Here is a 20,476-nt window from a genome sequence, read left to right as displayed (position 1 = left end):
CCGCCCCCCATGGGCGCGGATGCTGCAAAAGACACGTACTCACAAACCCCCGTAGGCTATCTCCCTTAGCCTGAACGCTGGCTAATTGTGAGCCGGTTCGGATGTGTCAGGAAATGGGTCGCCACAACATCTTATTTAGATTGTACAAGATCACCATAATCTTCAAATTTAGATTTACATTTCAAAAACTAACAAACTAACATAAAATACATTTTAATTAAATACTGACCATGTAGCGGTGTGCTACACGCAGCGCTAAAATTACGACACGGAGTCGGTAACTGCAGTCGAAGGAAAAAACCTTATTCGAAATCTTCAGCCTCACTTTTAAGCCTCCCTCAACCTGCCCCCCATGGCGCAGAGGCTCCAAAGCTCTGTGCTCGCAAACCCCCGTAGGCTATCTAATTGTGAGTCGGTTCGGATGTGCCAGGAAAAGGGTCGCCACAACCAATTATTTCCCAAAGTAACAGGGAGCCGCAGCACAGACGTAAAAGAGCCACATGTGGCTCCGGAGCCGCGGGTTGCCGACCCCCGGGCTAGGGGATAAAGCAGTTAGGCCAGGGCAATTGGCTGGAATGAATTTCACCATTAATATTTTAAGATGATGATTTTCAAAAAGATTCATCAGTAGAGGATTTGGGCCAGGGAAGTTCGTGGTGTTTATGGCACTGAGGTTGTTAGAGGGTTTCGGGCCAGGGATGTCATGGGATGTATAGGGCAACAAGAGGGGCAGGATCTGAGGGACAGTACAGAGAGTAGCCTGGAGAGATTATCTGACTGGATGAACCCATGGGTGAGCGGGGATTTGGGTTAAGAGTCACAACATTCATTTCGCTAGATTGAAGGAAGACTGTGGCTGCGAAGGCCACTAGATGAGTTTGCACGGGAGCCGAAGGTAGGATCCTACCAGTAGTCTTATAGTAGAATCTAGAAAACAATCAGCTTGGTGTCATTGTGAAAGATGTGAGGTAATTGAAGTATTCACGTGGGTGGAATTCAGTCACCAAATAGCTGTTAAGAGATGGGACATCATAGTGATGGACTGAGATCAGTTGGAGGTTGGCTGTTGGTAGGGGTTATTATGGGGTGAATAGAAAGGGGGAGGGGCTGTTAGAGTAAGTGCATGACTGCAGGGGCTTATATTTGTACTTTCCAGTGAGGTTCAGCGAGTAACTATCAATAGCCACTTATTTTTAAAATTATATTTCTTGTTATATATAATGACATTGAAGATTGAAATACAGTTTATTGAACCATTGCCATGCCAGTTGACTCATAAGAGAACAGGGATCACCTCTATGTTAATGTAATTTATTAGCATGGTACGTAGTGAATTAACACATTGGGGCATCAGGGCACCCAATGACTATTTTTAGTGTATATTTTTTAGCAATTAAATTGGTCGATCAATCTGGTGGATGAAGACAGAACAGTAAATCACAACAGCATAAAAACACAATAAAGTATTTTTTGACTTGCAGTTCAAATGGTTTATGTATTCTTTCAGTAGTCTGAAGTTTTCTATAAGCTATAGCTCAACGTTTAGTCACTAAAACTCTTTGTGGAGCTAGTACATTGTTTAATTGATAAACAATTAATTGCTTTTGTTGCAGCATGTTGAGTTCAGAAGTATGTAATGTACCTGGTCAAAAGATGGAATACTGGTCTTTAAGCTGGAGAGAGGAGAATAGGTTTGCTGACAGTTCTAAATGAAATGCAGACCCTCATATTTAAATAGGGAGTCTGCTGACCCATTTGAAACCATTAGGGAAATCCTGATTACCCATATAGTATTCACTTGATGTATAATTTTTGAGTCTCAGAGAAGTGGTCCAGGATTTTGCACTTCAGAGCTCTGAATTATTCGGAAGTTACTTTGTAATGATCTTCCTAGCAGGTACTTCCAGGAATCACTGAAATCTTTATATGGGACAAACTAACCATTCTTATTACCAGTTGTGTGTTTTTGAAGTACTATGGTAGTAACCCCAAAGGAGGATAGGAAATTAAAGTGAAAATCATCTGGAAGCCTGAGAGATAGGAAACATTTGCAGGCTGAACTAAAATATGCCTTGATACAGTCACCTAGTTTGTTGTTATGTCTCGCTTTTGTAGAGAAACCCTCACCAAGAATAACAAATACCATACATAAATACCATACCATCCTGCGCACGGACTGTTTGAACTGCTTCCGTCTGGTAGGCACTTCAGATCCCTCCAGACTAAGACTAATAGGCACTGGAGAAGTTTTTTCCCTACTGCGGTCACTTTGCTGAACAGTTAACTGCCGGTTAACTGTCGGCTAACTATTACTTGGATTGCTACCTGTATGTATAATCTATATTTTCATTTATATTTATCATTATTATTGTTATGAGCAGAGAGACAACATCTGCCGGAAGTAAATTCCTTGTATGTGCACAGGTACTTGGCGATTAAAGTCTGATTCTGATTCTGATTAAATTGAAAAATAGAAGTAACTTTTTTCGTCAGTAAATGCAACACTTGCTCTTTTACCTCCTCCTTTCCCAATATCTAGAGCTCCTTTCTCTCCAGCTTTAACAAGTTAATTGTACTATTTAGATGGCATCAGTACATCTTTTGCTTTGCAGTATCAAATTTCTTGCCATGTAATGTTCCCTGCCTTCCCACTATGATACTCCTTCCCTTTTGTTTTTCCTTCTGCCTTTTCTTTGCACCATTTGTTCCATTGCCAACTTTTTTCTAGTTTAGATATATTTGACCAATGCTGGTGAAAGGAAATAATGGTGACCAAAGGGCATGTACAATTGAAGATGCTCCCCAGAATAATGGTACACCAGTTTTACACTGAAGGTAGCACAGGTACAGTTCCTCTGTATTTTTGATGTTCTGTTTCTGGTTGTTTTTCAGCCATTACTTTGCTAAAGAGTTACTCTCCCTCTGCAAGAAGGAAATCAAGAAATCTAGAGATGTCCAGAAACTTCGAGCTAGCATTTCAGTGTAAGTTAAAACAGATTTCCACCCATTTGTTCTGAAATTCTTTCCTTGTTGCCCATGATTGAATTTGAAGCTTCTGTTGGCATGATTGTTTATACTATGTGGCTTAAGCTGAACAAATTGGACATGAATCATATAAGATTTGTTATCACCTATGTTTTAAATAAAGAATTTCACTGAGTGGTTTATGGGAGGAGGTGACGAATTAGTTGCTGTGGAAATGTATTTGAGTAAATACACCAAGTACTTTGTTAGTAACTTCGTATGAAATGGTAAGAGCATTTCTGATGCTCCACATTGTCTTAACTTCTCAGCTACCATTATCCTAGCTTGTAGGAAAGAATTTTGATGCATGAAGGTCGCTGAGCTGTTCCTTGATTTCCATGAATAGGCTGAGAGCTTTCAGACAATGAGAACCACTGAGGAGTTTGAGTGGAATAAATTGCTCTCTTCAGAATTGTGCAAACACGGTAAATAGTTTAACCACAAATGAAACAGAAAATAGATTAAGAACTGTCAGGTATAAACAGTTTAAGCTTTGTCAGGATCATCTATATTAATAATATTCTCTCTCCTATTGCTTTCTGATCAGCTGCAAATTTCCTGTCATTGTAATTATATGTACATTGGATTTTCTCTTGGAAGTAAAAAGCTTCCAATGTAATAGTAAAAACAAAGGCTTTGATAACGAAGGCTTAGCCTGTTGCTGATTAGACTTGTTCACAAAGCTACTCAGTTAATCATTGTGATTAAATAATGTTTTAACAATGCAGTGATATTCTTTATAAGGTCTTTATAATTCAGAAATCTAAACTGCATATTATAACAATATCATCTTGCAAATTAACTGCTATAATCTGTCTCTGTTATGATCAGCATCTCATTTCTACTTAATTTTTTGCACAAAGTTTGCAACCATGATCAACAAAAATCAAAACTATTCTCTCCCAAGTTGATTTTGTCTTTCCTTCTATTTGCATTTTGGGAAATGGAGCTTTATTTTGATCTCTTCATCTATTATTTAAATATGGGGCAAACATTTAAAAATGTCCTTTCTTTATACAAGATTAAACCAGATTAAAATTAAATCTGTTTTGATCTCATGGTGATATGGTAAAATCTGCAGTGCATCAATGTAAATCAAAGAGTATACTAGAAGTTTATTTTCAGATATACAAATGTAACCCTCTGGGTCGCCTCGGGCTCGCTCAGCTCGTTCTCATCTAGGGGGAGCAGCCTTCGGCCCCGCCAAACTGGGTAATCCGCTGGTGTGGATGCTGTGTGATGTCCCCGCCTCGCCCAAAAATAGACAGTACACCATATGCGATTAAATGAGTACAATTTATAAAGGTTACTATAACTAAGTGATTAATAATGATACAGTATATATGAAGAAAAAAATAAAGAAAAGGCGCCAAACTTATCAAAGTCCAAACCACTTCATGCACAACCGTTGGAGCTCAATTACTGAAGTCTTCTGGCCACCATTCGCTCCCCTCCGAACTCCTCGACTCGCAGCTTAGGACCCTCCGAAGTGGTCAACCAAGCACATCTAGCTTCATCCCCCCTCCTCAGAGTACCTCCTGGCCTCGGACCCCCGCTTGGGGTCCGTTCCTCACCCAGCTTACAGTATTGCGTCCTCTCTCTCAACCCCCTCGCACCGATCTGCCCAAAAGCCCGTCAACACTCAGAAGAACAACATTAATCCCCATTTGGTTTACAAAGGAATACAATTCTCGTTATCAGTAAATTTTAACCCAAACAAGCTTCCAGCACTCTCTCGCAGCAAAGAAGCATTCCTGCTAGTTAACAAAACAAAGAAGCCCTTTTGATTACATACACAGTAACAAAGAAAAAAGAAGAAACCCCCTTTACACAAAGAGTAAAAGAGTAAACATTGGACCACTGGAAAATGAGACTGGAGAGGTAGTAATGGGGGAGAAGGAAATGGCAGATTAATTGAATAAGAATTTTGCATCACACCGCTGTGGAAGACACTAGCAGTATGCCAGAAGTTTGAGCGTGTGAGTGGGGAGAAGCGAGTGCAGTTGCCATTACTAGAGAAAAGGTGCTTGGGAAACTGAAAAGTCTGAAGGTCACCTGGATCAAATGGACTACACCCAAGGGTTCTGAAAGAGGTAGCTAAAGAGATTAGTAATGATCATTCAAGAATCACTAGATTCTGGAGGACTGAAAAATTACAAATGTCACTCCACTCTTCAAGAAGAGAAGAAGGCGGAAGTAAGGACATCATAGGCCCGTTAGTCTGACCTCGGTGGTTGGGAAGATATTAGGAGTAGATTGTTACAGATGAGGTTTCGTGATACTTGAAGGCATATGGTAAAGTAGGTCAAAGTCAGCATGGAAAATCTTTAAGGGAAAATCTTGCCTGACAAAACTTTTAGAATTCTTTGAGGAAATAATAAGTAAGATAGACAAAGGAGTATAGGTGGATGTTACGTATTTTGAAATATGTAAGGCTTTTGAAAAGGTGCCACACATGAGTCAGCTTAACAAGATAAGAGCCCATGATATTACAAGAAAGAAAGTGAGTTTTTCTGGTTGGATGCTGATGACTAGTGGTGTTCCACAGAGTTCTGTGTTGCGACCGCTTTTTATGTTATATGCCAATGATTTGGATGATGGAATTGGTGGCTTTGTGGCCAGGCTTGTGGGTAATATGTAGATAGGTGGAGGGGCAGGTAGTTTTGAGGAAGCAGAGAGGCTACAGAAGGACTTAGGCAGATTAGGAGAATGGGCAAAGAAGTGTCAGATAGAATATAGTGTCAGAAGTGTATGGTCATGCATTTTAGTAGAAGAAATAAAAGCATAAACTATTTTCTAAGTGGAGAGAAAAATGAAAAATCTGAGGTGCAAAGACACCTGGGGGTCCACATGAAGGATTCATTGAAGGTTAATTTGCAGTTCGAGTCTGTCGTGAGCTCACCACAGACTCATTTCAAAAGGACTAGAATATAAAAACAAGGATAAAAATGTTGAAACTTTATAAAGCACTGGTGGAGCTTCACTTGGGAGTTTTGTGAGCAGTTTTGGGCCCCTTATCTTAGAAAGGATGTGCTGACATTGGAGAGGGTTCAAAGGAGATTCAAGAAAATGATTTTGGGAATGAAAGGCTTGTATGAGGAGGAATTGATGGCTCTGGGCCTTTATTCTTTGGAATTTAGATGAATGGGGAGGGGGGAGATCTCTTTGAAACCAATCGAATGTTGAAAGGCCTAGATAGAGTGGCTGTGTAGAAAATGTTTCCTATGCTGGGGAAGTCTAGGATCAGGGGCACAGCCTCAGAATAGAGGGAATTCCATTTAGAAGAGAGGTGAGGAGGAATTTCTGTAGCCAGAGAGTGGTGGAACTGTGGAATTTGTTGCCTCAGGCGGATGTGGAACCAGATCATTGGATGTTTTTGCGACAGAGATTGGTATGTTCTTGATAAATCAAGACGTGTAAAGCTATGGGGAGAAGGCAGGAAAATGGGAGTGAGAGGGAAATCACAGTGGATTTAATTTGTCATTTTTGACACTGATCAACAGAAAAAGACTCTTTTGTGTCAAAGTGAAAACAGAGCCTTTTTCTGTTGATCGGTTTCAAAAAAAGCCAAATTAAATCCATTGTGATTCTATGTTGTAAAATAATAAAACGTGGGGACTTGCCGGGGGCGGGGGGGGGGGGGGTTAATTCCTTTTATAGGCACTGTAGATAACAAGATGGGGTGATTTAACCAATTGACTTCTTGAAGGATTTAAACTGTGCTCTGATCCCTGCTTTATCACAAGAACATGGGAAGAAATCTCTCTTTAGCAAGCATTTTTTTTCCCACTTGATTTAACTAGAACTGTCAAACATGTGAAGAAGAAATCTGCCAAACAAATCCATGTGTTGAAATTAGTGCACTGACTTGAATATGGTAAAAATTATATGCAAGCTTACTTGCTATAAACTGTTGCAGGGTAACTAATTTTAGGTTATTAAGTTAACAATGTCGTAGTAGAGACGAGCGTACAAAAATCTCTAGTGAGTTTAAGTATGTATAAGCAGTAAAATTTATACCATGCACTTGACATCAATATAAGGGCTGAATATCATGCACCATTTAGGAAAAACAATTAAAAATACTCTTATCGTTTGAAACATTATCATGTATCGGTGTTACAAATGAATAACTAACCCTACATGCAGTTCATTTGATGTGCACTAGTTATATAAAACAAAACTGAAGATCAAAGATGTGCAACGTACTTACCGGACTGAAAATTTAGTTTCAGCAAGCAGCACCAGCGTAGGATTACAGTTTTAACATTATTCATCTCACAGGTTGTAAATACATAATTATCAGCAGTAGTGACAGAATGGATAAAGTAAAACCCTATTACATGTCGGTGCAGGTTTGGGACAGGCTTTATATTTTTCAACATGCTAATTTCCCGTGGGAAAGTAAAAGCAGAAAACTAGTTTCTTGAAAGCTTCTATATTTCAGCACTTTTGACAGTGGTGGTAATTAAGTATTTATCATTTTGTACCTCAGGCATGCAAAAATTGACCAGCATTTCAAAGAAAACCTGTATTCCTTATTTAAATGTCAATGTAAACTAGTGATAGCATAGAGGGGGGAAAACACATTTGTGTTATCAACTTGCAAAAATAGCATGAAGCAGAGTTGAGTGGCTGTTAAAGTGTTACATTGTTTAAAGATAGTGATTGCAGTACTTAATAAGAATTGTTTAAATAATTTCTGAAAATGGAGAATTAACTTGGTTCATCCTTTTCTAAAAACGTCTGGTGCCTTGATTGGACTGGAATGTACGTGAAGTATATTTTAATGTTTTGTTTGTAGTTTTGAGAATTTTATGTAAATTTAATGGCATTATGTTCATGTGGATTTGTGATTGAATTGTATTGTGAGAATTAGTGGTCAAAGTTAGAAACCTCAGTATTTAAAATTAGATTAGCTCAATACATTAGTAATCTGAATGTAATTTAGTTATATGCTTTGATAACCTTGAAGTGTTCAATGAATTGGATTTTACAATTTATTTCTTACAATATTTTCTAATCTGTTGCTACCCTGTTGTTGGAGGGTTGGTAGTAAATTGTGTGCGGTGCTTTGGAAATGAATAAAATTATGAATATGAGTTAGATGGCACAAGAAGAAATACATTTGAAAACATTATTCTTGTTTGCAAGACAGAAAGAACTAGCTTATGTGAAATCTGGTATTAATCTAAATAGTTAATTAGTTTCATGGGTCGATTCTAAGGTGAACTGTGAGACTGGTCATTGAAAATCAATTCTATACTATAAATTTTGGTTTATTGCAGTTAAATTTTTGATGTACTTTAATAATGGGTATTCTGCATAGATATTTAAATAATATGTGGAATAACTGTTAAATTTGGTGAAATAACTGTAATAAGATCATTGCGAGATTTTACAATCTTAACCATGAAACCATCTGTAACATAGGCAGAACACTGTTCAAGACCTGAGCTCTTAGAACTTGATTATTCTCATTTTCAGAATTTCTTGCCCTTAAGTAAGGGTGTGGATTACACTGGAAAATATGAAAACTGTTTTATATATGGTTTCCATCCTTCTACATTATTCTTCAAGTTGCTTATGAAGAATTATCATTGATAAAATCTGAATAAAGTTTGTGTTCTTAGATGATAATATATAGTCTCATTTGGGTTGCTTTGCAGGTTCTGTGGTCTTATTCAGTTCCAAGGTGATATCAGAAAAAACATCCTTTTCGAGCTCTTGTTCTTGTTGTGTTATCAATTTCCAATAGTAAGTGTTACTTAATTTATTTAAGAGTATCACAGTATCTTGTGTCCTACCCTTAGCAAATAATGAACAATGTATAAAGGTCAGGGTGGAGGATATTTGTAGGCAGATGCTCTGACATTATTATCACATAGTTATCATGAAATGCACAGATACAATGCACAATGTGAATGCAATAATCCATTTATTTAAATTCAGAATTTTTAAATGCATATCTAAATATTAAATATAAAAATATATGATGCAATTCACCAAAGGTGTCTCATGTAATTTAAACCAGTCTGTTGCTTTTCCAAGAAGCAAATCAAATAGAAATAGCTACAACTACTCTGAAACATAATAAAACTCTGAATAGTGAAAATGCATGAAAGGTATTCCTAGGTTTATATTTGTGTGAAAATGACAGCAGATTACATCTGGAACAGTTAATGCTTTGCTTCAGGCTCAGTAGTTGGTTGCCATGACACCAAATGTGTAAGGCTGATGATAATCACCTAACAAAACGCGAGGACAGTAAATTCATCAGAGCTCAGATAGGGATTTAACAGCTATGCCATGCATTGTTTGTTTGGTCATTATTACTCCAGCAGCTGGTAACTTTTATGTGGTCGCTGGAAAGGGTCCAGCCTCAATTCATTTTTTTATTAAAAAAACAGCATCCTGCTATGAAAGAAAATTTGACTTAGCAGGTGGCATTTAAAGAGAAATTATTTTCTTTTATTTTTCTTTGTTAATACATTTTTTTCATGCTGTTTATTGCACCCATTTGAAATACAGATGCAATTAAAATGTGCAATTAGTGCCTGAAGCGTATTTTAACTTATGACATCAAAAATTCAAGGTAAATGTATTATCAAAGTGCTTATGTCATCATAAACAACCCTGAGAGATTAATTTTCTTGTACGCATACTCAATAAATCCATAATAGAATAATAACCATAATAGGATGAATGAAAGACTGCACCACCTTGGGTGTTTAATCAGTGTGCAAAAGACACAAACCGTGCAAATACAAAAAGAAAGAAATAATAATAATAAATAAGTAAGCAATAAATATTGAGAATGTAAAATGAAGAGTCCTTGAAAGTGAATCCATAGGTTGTGAGAACATTTCAATAGTTGAGTAAAGTTGGTGAGACCCGACGCAGACTGAGAGACCGTTTCGCTGATACTGGTACTTATCTTTGTAAGCGGAACAAGTGCTATATCTGCCCTTACACTTCCTCCCTCACCACCATTCAGAGCCCCAGACAGTCCTTCCAGGTGAGGGGACACTTCACCTGTGAGTCGGCTGGTGTGGAATACTGTGTCTGGTGCTCCCGGTGTGGCCTTTTATATATTGGTGAGACCCGACGCAGATTGGGAGACCGTTTCGATGAACACCTACGCTCTGTCCACCAGAGAAAGCAGGATCTCCCAGCGGCCACACACTTGAATTTCACATCCCATTTTCATTCTGATATGTCTATCCATGGCCTCCTCTCCTGTCAAGATGAAGCCACACTCAGGTTGGAGGAACAACACCTTATATACTGGCTGGGTAGCCTCCAACCTGATGGCATGAATATCGATTTCTCTAACTTCCGTTAATGCCCCCCCTCCCCTTCTTACCCCATCCCTGATTTATTTATTTTCTCCCCTCCCCTTTTTGTTCTGTCTCTGCCCATCACTCTGCCTGTTCTCCATCTCCCTCTGGTGCTCCCCTCCCCCTTTCTTTCTCCTTAGGCCTCCCGTCCCATGGTCCTTTCCCTTCTCCAGCTCTGTATCCCTTTTGCCAATCACCTTTCCAACTCACCTTCACCCCACCCGCTCTGATCTTCTCCCTGTCATTTCACATTTCCCCTCCCCCTCCTACTTTCAAATCTCTTACCGTCTTTTCTTTCAGTTAGTCCTGACGAAGGGTCTGGGCCCGAAACGTCAACAGTGCTTCTTCCTATAGATGCTGCCAGGCCTGCTGTGTTCCACCAGCATTTTGTGTGTGTTGCTTGAATTTCCAGCATCTGCAGATTTCCTCTTAGTTGAGTAAGGTTACTACTTTTGCTCAAGAGCCTGATGGTTGAGGGATAGTAACTGTTCCTGAACCTAGTGGTGTAAGTCCTAAGGCACCTGTTGTTGTTCAGTCGATAAGTCGAGTCCAGCTCTTTGTGATCCCATTGACCACAGATATGGAAGGAGTTGGCAGGTCTTTCTTCCACACGGATACTGCTGCTGCCCAAGTTGGAACCCGGCTGGTGTTTGAACTGAGGGCCGTCTCCCTTAAAGTTCAGTGCTGATGCTACTACACCACCAGCACCTGTACCACCTCCTTAATGACAGCAGCAAGAAGATAGCATGTTCTGGGTAGTGGGGTCACGGATGATGGATGCTGCTTTCCTGCAACAGTGTTTCAAGTAGATGTGCTCGGTGGTGGGAAGGCTTTGCCTGCAATGGATTGGACTGTTTCCACTACTTTTCGTAGGATTTTCTGTTCAAGACCATTGGTGTTTCCATACCAAACTGTGATGCAGCCAGTCAATATACTCTCCACTATGCATTTATAGAAGTTTGTCAAAATTTCAGATGTCATGCCGAATCTTCACAAACTCTAAAGGATTTAGAAGCCCTTTGCAAACTTTGTACTTATGTGCTGGAACTTAAATGGATTTTTATGCAAAGCTGAGCATTTTCTGATATTTGTACCCAATTCTGTATGCATTAGTATTTTAGTCCAGTTCAAGCTAGATTGAAAATTTTGTTGTCTTTACATCTGTTTAATAAGATTAGACTGTAAAATAACAAGCTTAATTATAAATCCTTGGCAGACCCTGGATAAAATAAAATTGAACACGAATGTTTTAGAAAATAAAAGTTACAGAACACAATACATGATTTTAGGAAATGGAGATATTTAGATGCATAAATGGATTAACTTCAAAGGCAGTTATAGTCATCTTTAAGGGGGAAGTGATTAGGAAAAAATCTAGTAATTGTAACTATGAATGTGCTTTTGTTTTTCAAATTAGTTAATGAAACAACTAATTATAAAGCTTTCTGGGTTCATTAATTGAGAAAAATTGATTTATTAGAAGGAAGCAAAATTGAGCAGATCCCCTTGCAAATTGCTATGCAAACTTTCTGATTAGACCTAAGTGTGGTTTTCCCTGTTGAACCCTGACCTTATGCTTTTGCTATTCGGGATGATCTGAAATAGGAAGCACTAATCAGTAAACAGCTTTGAGACAGACTAATCACACCAGCTTTAGTTAATTGTCATATGTTTAGATTTTCAAAAAAAGTTGTCTGATAAGGTATCACATAAAAATGACAAATATTGTGATGATATAAATATTTGTATTTTTGGATGAATCAAATTGGGGATCTTAAGCAAAAGATAGTTTATAAATGAATACAATAGGGAAGGAATAAGAAAGTTCTTTACTCAAAAGATGGTTAGAATATAGAATTTGGTCCAGCAGGAAGTTAAGTTAAACAGCTTAGTTCCTTTGAACAGTAATCTAGGGAATACACGAAAGAAAAACTAGTAATTATGTGCTGAAGAACTAAGTTTATGTCAATAAAAGGAGTATAAATGAGCATAGACAAATTTCACTGAAGTACATAATTGTTTGCTGTATATGTAATATAGTTTATTATCAAGTCAAAATTTGTTGGCCTCTGATTATACTAGCACTTAATTCTCTGAAATATTAAACATAATGACACTAAAGTACCTATTTCACCAGTCCTAAAGAAAAACTAGCATTAATAAATTACACAAATAAAACATTAATAAATGTAGTTTAGGGTTAATTTGTGTCTGATTATTCTATATTTCAAACATTGAAAGAGGAGAATTGTTTTGTAATTCATGTTTTGAGCAGATAAGGAAGACAGCTGCCAGCCAAATGTATGAAATGCTTTTAACATATGATGATGTCATTGATGCCGCAGTATTAGACGAAGTGATGGCAAGCCTTAGCGACAACAACTGGTAAGTAGCAACAATTGTGGAAGCAGGCCTTGCACTGTGCTCAATGTCAGTTAGCACAAAAATGAGGGACACCCTTCCAGACTAGAGAAAGTGGGGTGCTTAAAAAAGAAAAGACAGACCATGAAATATCACTGGCAGATAAGATTACTGAAAATCCTAAAAACATTTTATGTATATTAAGAAGGTAACTATGGAAAGAGTGGAGCCCATTAGGGACCAAAGGGGCAACACCCAAGATCTTCCATGAATATTTTATCCACTGAAAAAGACAATGTAGTTGAACATTTTAAATTGGGTCTGTGAAATTCTTGAGTACATTAGATATCTTGGTGGCTATGAAAGCAGATAAATTCAACAAGGTACTAAGATGAATACTATACTGATGTGGGAGGCAGGAGATTGCTTGGATTCTGGTAGAGGCATTTAAATTATTTGCCTCAGAAGAGGTACAGAATACTGTATGACCGCAAATGTAGAAAGTAGCCAGAGGAATAAGTAGATAATTATTGGCTGACGGTGGAGGAATTAATCAACATACAGAAACATTTTAGAAAGGGTCTGAGTGTAATTGTAATCCGGCAGCTAGTGGGAGTAGGTTAACTCAGGACAATTATGAAATATCTGGATAAGCATTTGTGTCACTGAGGCATTATAGGCCACAGACCACGGTCTTGTAAATGGGATTAGCATAGAAGGGTTGATACGGGCATGGTGATCCAAAGAAATTGTTCTGATGTTTTTATGAATCTGTAACTCTCAGTTGGCCTTAATATGTTCTAAACCCCTCCCCATTCCCCAAAGGGAATAGCTATTACTAATACTGAAGAATAACTGAAAGGCATTCCAGCCCCCCCCCACCTTTTATGTAGATCAGTGAAAAGACTATAGATATGAAAAATATCAAGATTGATCTTGTGAGCAAAGGTTGCTTTGGATTTTGCACTAGTCTAAAAAGTGCAACAGCTTAAGTGATGGAGGAATTACTGAATATCTGTAAAATGAAAAGCAAAATTACCAAGACACTGGTATTAAAAATACTTAAGTGTTTATCCTCATGTTAATTTAATCATCATCTTTTGGCATCCTTCAAATAATCTCAAACAGATAAAGGCACATGGATTTAAATTTAGAATAAAATGAAGGATTTAGAGGATTGCAAGTGCATTAAAGGATGTTTTATTATTTGTATCTGCTTTGTTGAGTACAGGTATTAAAAATTGTGAAAAACAATAGGCAACTTTAAATATTTATTTATGGAGAGAATGGTTGGCCAGTCTTAGTGTACAGTCAGTGTGTTCGAGTATTCCTTGCCTGCAGACTTCACCATCACTACTTGCCCCCAGATTCACAATTAAGTACAGAAGTTTCTGATCAAATAGAGCTGAGGTACCTAGTTACACTGGCCTCTGAGGCTACGTCCACACTACACTGGATAAATCTGTAACCGAAGCTTTTTCTCTTCATTTTTACCCTCTGTCCACACTAAAACGGCATTTTCGTCCCCCAAAACCGAAGCATTTCAGAAACACTTTCCAGGGTGGGTATTTTTGAAAAAGCTGCTCAGGCAGATCAGTGTAACCGGAGAAATCTGAAAACACTATCAGACGGCAGCACGCTATTTCATTGTTTTCTTGAACGCAACCTAACAATTTCAGAACAGAGGGCAACGAGACTGAAGCCAGAAGAGTTAGAAAGGTACTCACCAAATACTTTGACCCATAACTTACTGAATAAATAAGTATACTCACTTTGCCCTGTTTTCTGTCCTTGCTCCTATGAAGGTGGTTCACCTATTTATGCAAGTACTTCTCTGACAATAGATGTGTAATAGCCTAATATAACATTGTATGGAAGTACTAGATAACACTGATGCAGACATTAAAACATTTATACATTTAACAATTTAACATTAATTTAACAAAATTAATGCAACAGAGTTAGTCAGTTTTTCAATGTTCGTTGTGAGCCGGGTCAATCTGTCTGTGAACTCCCTGTCGGTTGCCTCCATACGCTCCAATATTTGTTTTTTTTTACTTTTAAGTTCTCCTGCACGAGGGACAACAGCTGTCTGTCGTTTTAAGTTTTTCCAATCTGTAACTACACAAACGCGCACTTTTATGGCAAGATTCGACACCAAACATGCCGCTTGTTTTCAGTAGATGTGTCCCGCGTATGCACAGTAGGAGGAGATTAGCCGAAATCTCCATTTTAATGTGGATAGAGATATTTTCAAAAACGCATAGTGCAGATGCCTATCGTTTTTACGCAAAATCGGCGTTTTCAAAATTATCCAGTCTAGTGTGGATGTAGCCTCAGTTTTTCACATTCCACAAGTGGAACTGCTGAATGTCCTACTTATTTAAAGAGGTAGTTGTGGCCACTAACTAGGCTCTTTGTGGTCCAATCTGCTGATAAGGCAACCTTTAAATTTTTTTCGCCACCTTCAACTTCGGGGGAAAGGTCTTGACTATAAACTTGCTTGGCAACTCTTTAATTCTCTAAGGGCAAGATTTACTCAAAATATAGGACTTTTTTTGCAATTTATCAAACTATAGTTTATGTACTATTATTGTTTGCGATCAAGCAGCTAGCCTGAAAAGATTTTAGCAACTAACTTTAAATAACAATTGATTACTTCCAGCATTTTTAGGTGCTTTGGTTAAAGTCCAATTCAAGAATCCTTGATATGCTTACACGCTTCCATTCTTTCTACAATCAAACAGTAACACTTAATATTATATTAACAGGTTAAATAACATTAATCATAGAGCATACAAACTAAACAGGTAATTAAGGTTTTCACTAATGAATATTTTGCAAAATTTCAAAACTTTGCTTTCCCAGTCTCTCAACAGTTGTGATTTTTCGAGATAGCTGCAGGTATAATCTTGGTGTGGAATCTATGAGCGTACACAGGAGAAATGGGTATTGGGAATAGAAAGCTATGTATTAATACAGTTTTTTTTCAGATGTAATTGATGAGATGGTTGTAAAATAAACAGCATCTGTTTCTCTATGGAGTACCACGTAGCTACAGCTAGTTTGGAATCAAAGTAATAGTGCCATTCCAGATGACAGTGCATTTCATCTTGAAGGGATTTGTATTGCCACTTCATATGGGTTCATTTTGTGAACAGAGTTAGAGTGATTACTGCATCTAGTTCTGAAATGAATTAAGTACTTAATGTTACATAAACCAATCAGCAGGAACAAGAACCAATATATGTATTTGAACTATTGGAATGCTTTGGACAGAACAGAGATTTGCTTTGGTTGACCAAAGCTAGCATTTTCTTCAATCTGTTTTGTATTTATTAACTTCATTTTAATTAATAACCTTTAAGAAATGTCCTAAATTAGTTGAGCATTTGTTATAAAGTATAATACAATGAACTGTACATATTACTTTATCATAGTTTTGTGGTATTTACAGTTAGTGCTGAAATGGTGCATGCCTTGCTCACATTACAGAAAAGAGCCACAGCAATCTATTGATCTCTCTGAATTGGTCATATCTTTTTCTGCCTGTGATTTCTGTCAGATGTTGGTTCAAAGAAATCTTTTGTGTCTGTGTAGTTCATAAACTAAGTAGAATATTGTATTAAAAATATTCAGATAATAAATGTGGAAGAGTACAAATCTTAGCTCAATATTATAGATGCATCATGAACTGTTGAATGTGCACTGATTGAAGTAGAGTCAGAAATATCAGTTTATAAACCTAGTCAAATAATGGTATTGGTTTGTTATTGTCACATGTACTGAGATAAAGTGAAAAGCTTTTCTTGTATACTGTTCAGGCAGATCAATTCATTACACAGTCCACTGAGGTAAACCAATAGTAATGCAGAGTAAAGTGTAATAGAAACATTTTAAAGTGTTTGAGAGGAAATTACATCTGTAAATGTCATATTTTAAGGAATTAGAATTCCAGGCAGTTGAGGGATGGGGAAGGTAAGAAAAATCAGCCATGTTTGAATTCTGTTCTTGTGCATTTGATCGTTTCCTGATCGGTGAGGGCTTCAAAGGATATGACGAGAAGTGTACGGGGTTGAGTGGGATCTGGGATCAGTCATGATGGAATGGCGGAGCACACTCAGTGGACTGAATGGCCTAATTTGCTCCTATGTCTTATAGTATATCTTATGGTTGTTTCCTTATTTCATGCACACTTAAATTTTCATCGCACAACATTTTCAGAATATTTTCCTGTAAAGCCAGTTTAGAAGTGTCTAATCTACTTTGAATTAATGGACACTATAACTGCAGCCTATTGATGCTGCTGAATTGCTATACTCCTAAATTTAGGAAAATCGGATAAACTACTTTGACATCATTATCATGTCCGCAGCATGTAATCTAAGTGAAGTACTACAGTGTAAATTTAAATTAATTACCATGGTATTAAACACAGAAGATGCTGAAATGAGACACAAAGTTAACATTTCTGTCAAAGTCTGTTGGCTTGCTTACATGCAGACCAACAAATTTCATTTTTAAAAATGTAATATTTTTAGAATAGTTTTGGAAGTAGGTTGAATAATGGTGGAATTCTGAAACCCATGCACTCCTGTTACTAATTTTCCATTCTGTTTGAAGTACAAAATAATTAAGTATACTAAAATATAGTAGAAGTATGACTGCTTTGTGTTTCTTTTGCAGTGGAGGCTTTGGAAGAATGCAGCAAATTTCTGCATTCAAGGCTCTTTGACTATTAAATAATATCTCCATTATTCCAGTCTTTTATAATAACTAATCTTCCAATGTTGTATTGTTGGTATTAATGATTTACAACACTTACAAAAACTAAAGCCCTCATGTATAGACGGACTGAAACCTACTGTTGCAATTTCTCTGCCTTGAACTTAAATGTAAAGAATTTCATATCTTTGTTACTGAATACAGGGAATTAATTTTGAGCAATTAACTGGGAGCGTGCCAGAATGTCATCCAAGGTTAAGAAGGTTCAGTAACTGAATTATTTATATTATAAATGTGTTATTGTTGATTGTTCCAGCTCCTTTAAAATGTTGCTTTAATTAACAGAAGTTATGGTTCATGCTCACTGAATGTAATCTTTTGTAAAGCTGTTATAACTGGTTAACTTGCCTAAAATGTTCTTTGGCTGCAGGGATGCTGACCTTCCCACTGTGCGAGCTCAACGGAATCATCTTTGTGACCTGATGGGTGTTCCAAAACCAGTACTTGTTACTAAGGTATATTGACAAATAATAGTTATATAGTAACAAGTCCATGGTTTTACTTTTACACCATGTTCCTAAATGCTTGTTAGCCTTCCTAACATTTTCTTTTCTTAAAGATTTTGCTTACTGATTTAGGTTGTTAGCCGATTCTACTAGTCAGAATTATTTTTAAATGTGTGATTGATTGTGCATTTGTTATAAACCATGGTTTTTTTAAAAAGAACCAAAATTTTGTAGTAAGATACAAATACTGTACTTGCGTTGGAGAGTTTTCAAAGACAGTTCCCGGCAGGATCATGGCAATAAGACATTATTGATAATTTAAAATTGTGTAATCTGTATTGCCAAAATAGCCCTCTTATAGATTTGCATATTTATCTGTAGGTGGCAAAGTGGCACAGCAGTTTGTGCATGGTTCCTGGGAAGTGGGTTTCATGCTGACTTTGTGTACTGTGTGAGTTGGGATGAGGTGCCTACTTCCATACTGAATTATAGCCAGTGACTGCAGGGGTTCCCACTACATACTCCATTTCCCCCCATGTTCTAAACATGTGCTGTCAATTAACTTTGAGTACAAATGGCAAAAGAATCAAAAATGGGCATAGGAAGATAAAGAAAATGCAAGAAAACAAGTTGCAGGGCAACAAGAAAATAAGGGAGGGGCATGGAATTGATGAGATTACCATCTTGAAGTCAACATGAACCCAGAGAGCCAAATGGTCTCTTGTTGTATCACAATTAGTACCTGAAAGCTCGATATTTTAGAGAGCATGACATCATTGCTCCATTCAATACTTTGGATTTTCAGTCTGGTTGCTTGCTGAAGGGCCAACTAGAAATCCAATAGAAAACTGTATTCAGTACAAACTATTCTAAATTGGTCAATTTTAGAAATAGTTAGTAGCATCTTTCAGATCAGAAATCTTCATACTAATTTGTACACTTGCTTTTCTAGAATAACTCAATATGCTAAAACTTGAAAATCCTCAAATTTTGCAAAGCTAATTTTCAGCACAGTTCATAACTTATAACAATTATAAGTAACTATTTAGAATGGATCAACTAATGTGTCATCAATCTAATCTTTTTGTGACTGCAGCTGCATCAGGGCGTTCCATGACTGAAGATTTACCATGTGTCTGAACAGACAAGACATGCAGAGAGCCAAATGTGTATTCAGTCTACTACCCGTTGGATGCCTCTCACAAACTGTTCCAATCTGTTGCCACTACAAAGCAAGATGACTCAAGAGCTGCTCAGCATGTGAAGGAACACACAAATAAAGAGTAGGCTGCGTTCAATCTCAACATTTCCCTCCAGATGTTGTTCTTGATGTGGTCATTGATTTCCTTAAGACCCCAAAGGGGGGTCAATTGCTGAATAAGTCAATACTACATGCACTGCTAACAAGTTCTTTGAACGCAGTGTTTGGATGCGACCTTTCACCCCCACAAGATGGCACTTTTGCTTCCTCAACATCATTTAGGTTCATTATACTAGAGCTGATGTTCTGTTGCTATCCGATTACTCTGAACCTAAACTACATTCTTAAATAAAAATCATGAGTTTTACTTGTACTCTCAGGCTGCAAGTGAAGTTTCATTTAAACTATTTTTTCAAATCTAAATTTTATCTCCAAGTTATGGTGGAGAAACAGGTTGTTTTCATTTGAGCAAATAGAGCGGTACATAACGTACAAACAAGCTGGATGAACTCAGCATGTTGGGCAGCATCCGCTGAAACGAGCAGTCAACGTTTCGGTCCGAGACCCTTCGTCAGGACTGAAGAAGGAGGGGGCAGGGGCCCTATAAAGAAGGTGGGGGGAGGGTGGAAGGTACTTGGTGAAAAACCAATCAGAGGAAAGATCAAGGGTGGGAGCTGGGATAGGAGACTACCCGCTTCGTTGAGCACCTCGGCTCTGTCTGCCACAACAGACAGGGTCTCCCGGTTGCCACCCACTTTAACTCTGCTTCACATTTCCATTTGGATATGTCCATACATGGCCTCCTCTGCTGCCATGATGAGGCCAAACTCAGATTGGAGGAGCAACACCTCATATACCATCTGGGTAGTCTCCAGCCCCTTGGTATGAACATCGAATTCTCCAACTTCCGGTTCCTTCCCTCTCCCTTCCCCCATTCCACCTTCACTCTGCCTCCTCTTCCAGCTGCCTATCACCTCTCTCATGATTCTGCCTTCTTCTACTACCCATAGTGCTTTCCCCTTACATTCCTTCTTCACCTCTGCGGCCTTTCCCCTCCCTGCTTCCCCTCCCCCACCCCTTGATCTTTCCTCTGATTGGTTTTTTACCCTCCTCCCACCTTCTTTATAGGGCCCCTGCCCCCTCCCTCTTCAGTCCTGACGAAGGGTCTCGGCCCGAAACATTGACTGCTCATTTCAACGGATGCTGCTCGACCTGCTGAGTTCATCCAGCTTGTTTGTACATGTTGATTTGACCACAGCATCTACACTGTACTTTGTGTTTAGAGCAGTACATAAGATTGTAACTAGTTTAGATAGTGT

The 20,476-nt window shown here is 37.9% G+C and overlaps 1 protein-coding gene across 1 annotated transcript in view; it reads left to right on the top strand.

Annotated features, from left to right (window-relative positions):
* Nucleotides 1-19,639, top strand: part of tbcd (tubulin folding cofactor D) — a 259,836-nt gene extending 240,197 nt beyond the window's left edge. Inside the window, exons 35-39 of the mRNA XM_059948764.1 lie at nucleotides 2,893-2,982; nucleotides 8,694-8,781; nucleotides 12,640-12,749; nucleotides 17,881-17,965; nucleotides 19,053-19,639. Of these exons, the coding sequence (XP_059804747.1) occupies nucleotides 2,893-2,982; nucleotides 8,694-8,781; nucleotides 12,640-12,749; nucleotides 17,881-17,965; nucleotides 19,053-19,073 (394 nt within the window). The 3' untranslated portion in view covers nucleotides 19,074-19,639. The remainder of the gene's footprint in view (nucleotides 1-2,892; nucleotides 2,983-8,693; nucleotides 8,782-12,639; nucleotides 12,750-17,880; nucleotides 17,966-19,052) is intronic.
* Nucleotides 19,640-20,476: the final 837 nt, after the last annotated feature.

Source organism: Hypanus sabinus, chromosome 23 (assembly GCF_030144855.1).
Source record: "Hypanus sabinus isolate sHypSab1 chromosome 23, sHypSab1.hap1, whole genome shotgun sequence".
Classification (NCBI taxonomy): domain Eukaryota; kingdom Metazoa; phylum Chordata; class Chondrichthyes; order Myliobatiformes; family Dasyatidae; genus Hypanus; species Hypanus sabinus.
This window is presented reverse-complemented; position numbering and strand designations above follow the sequence as displayed.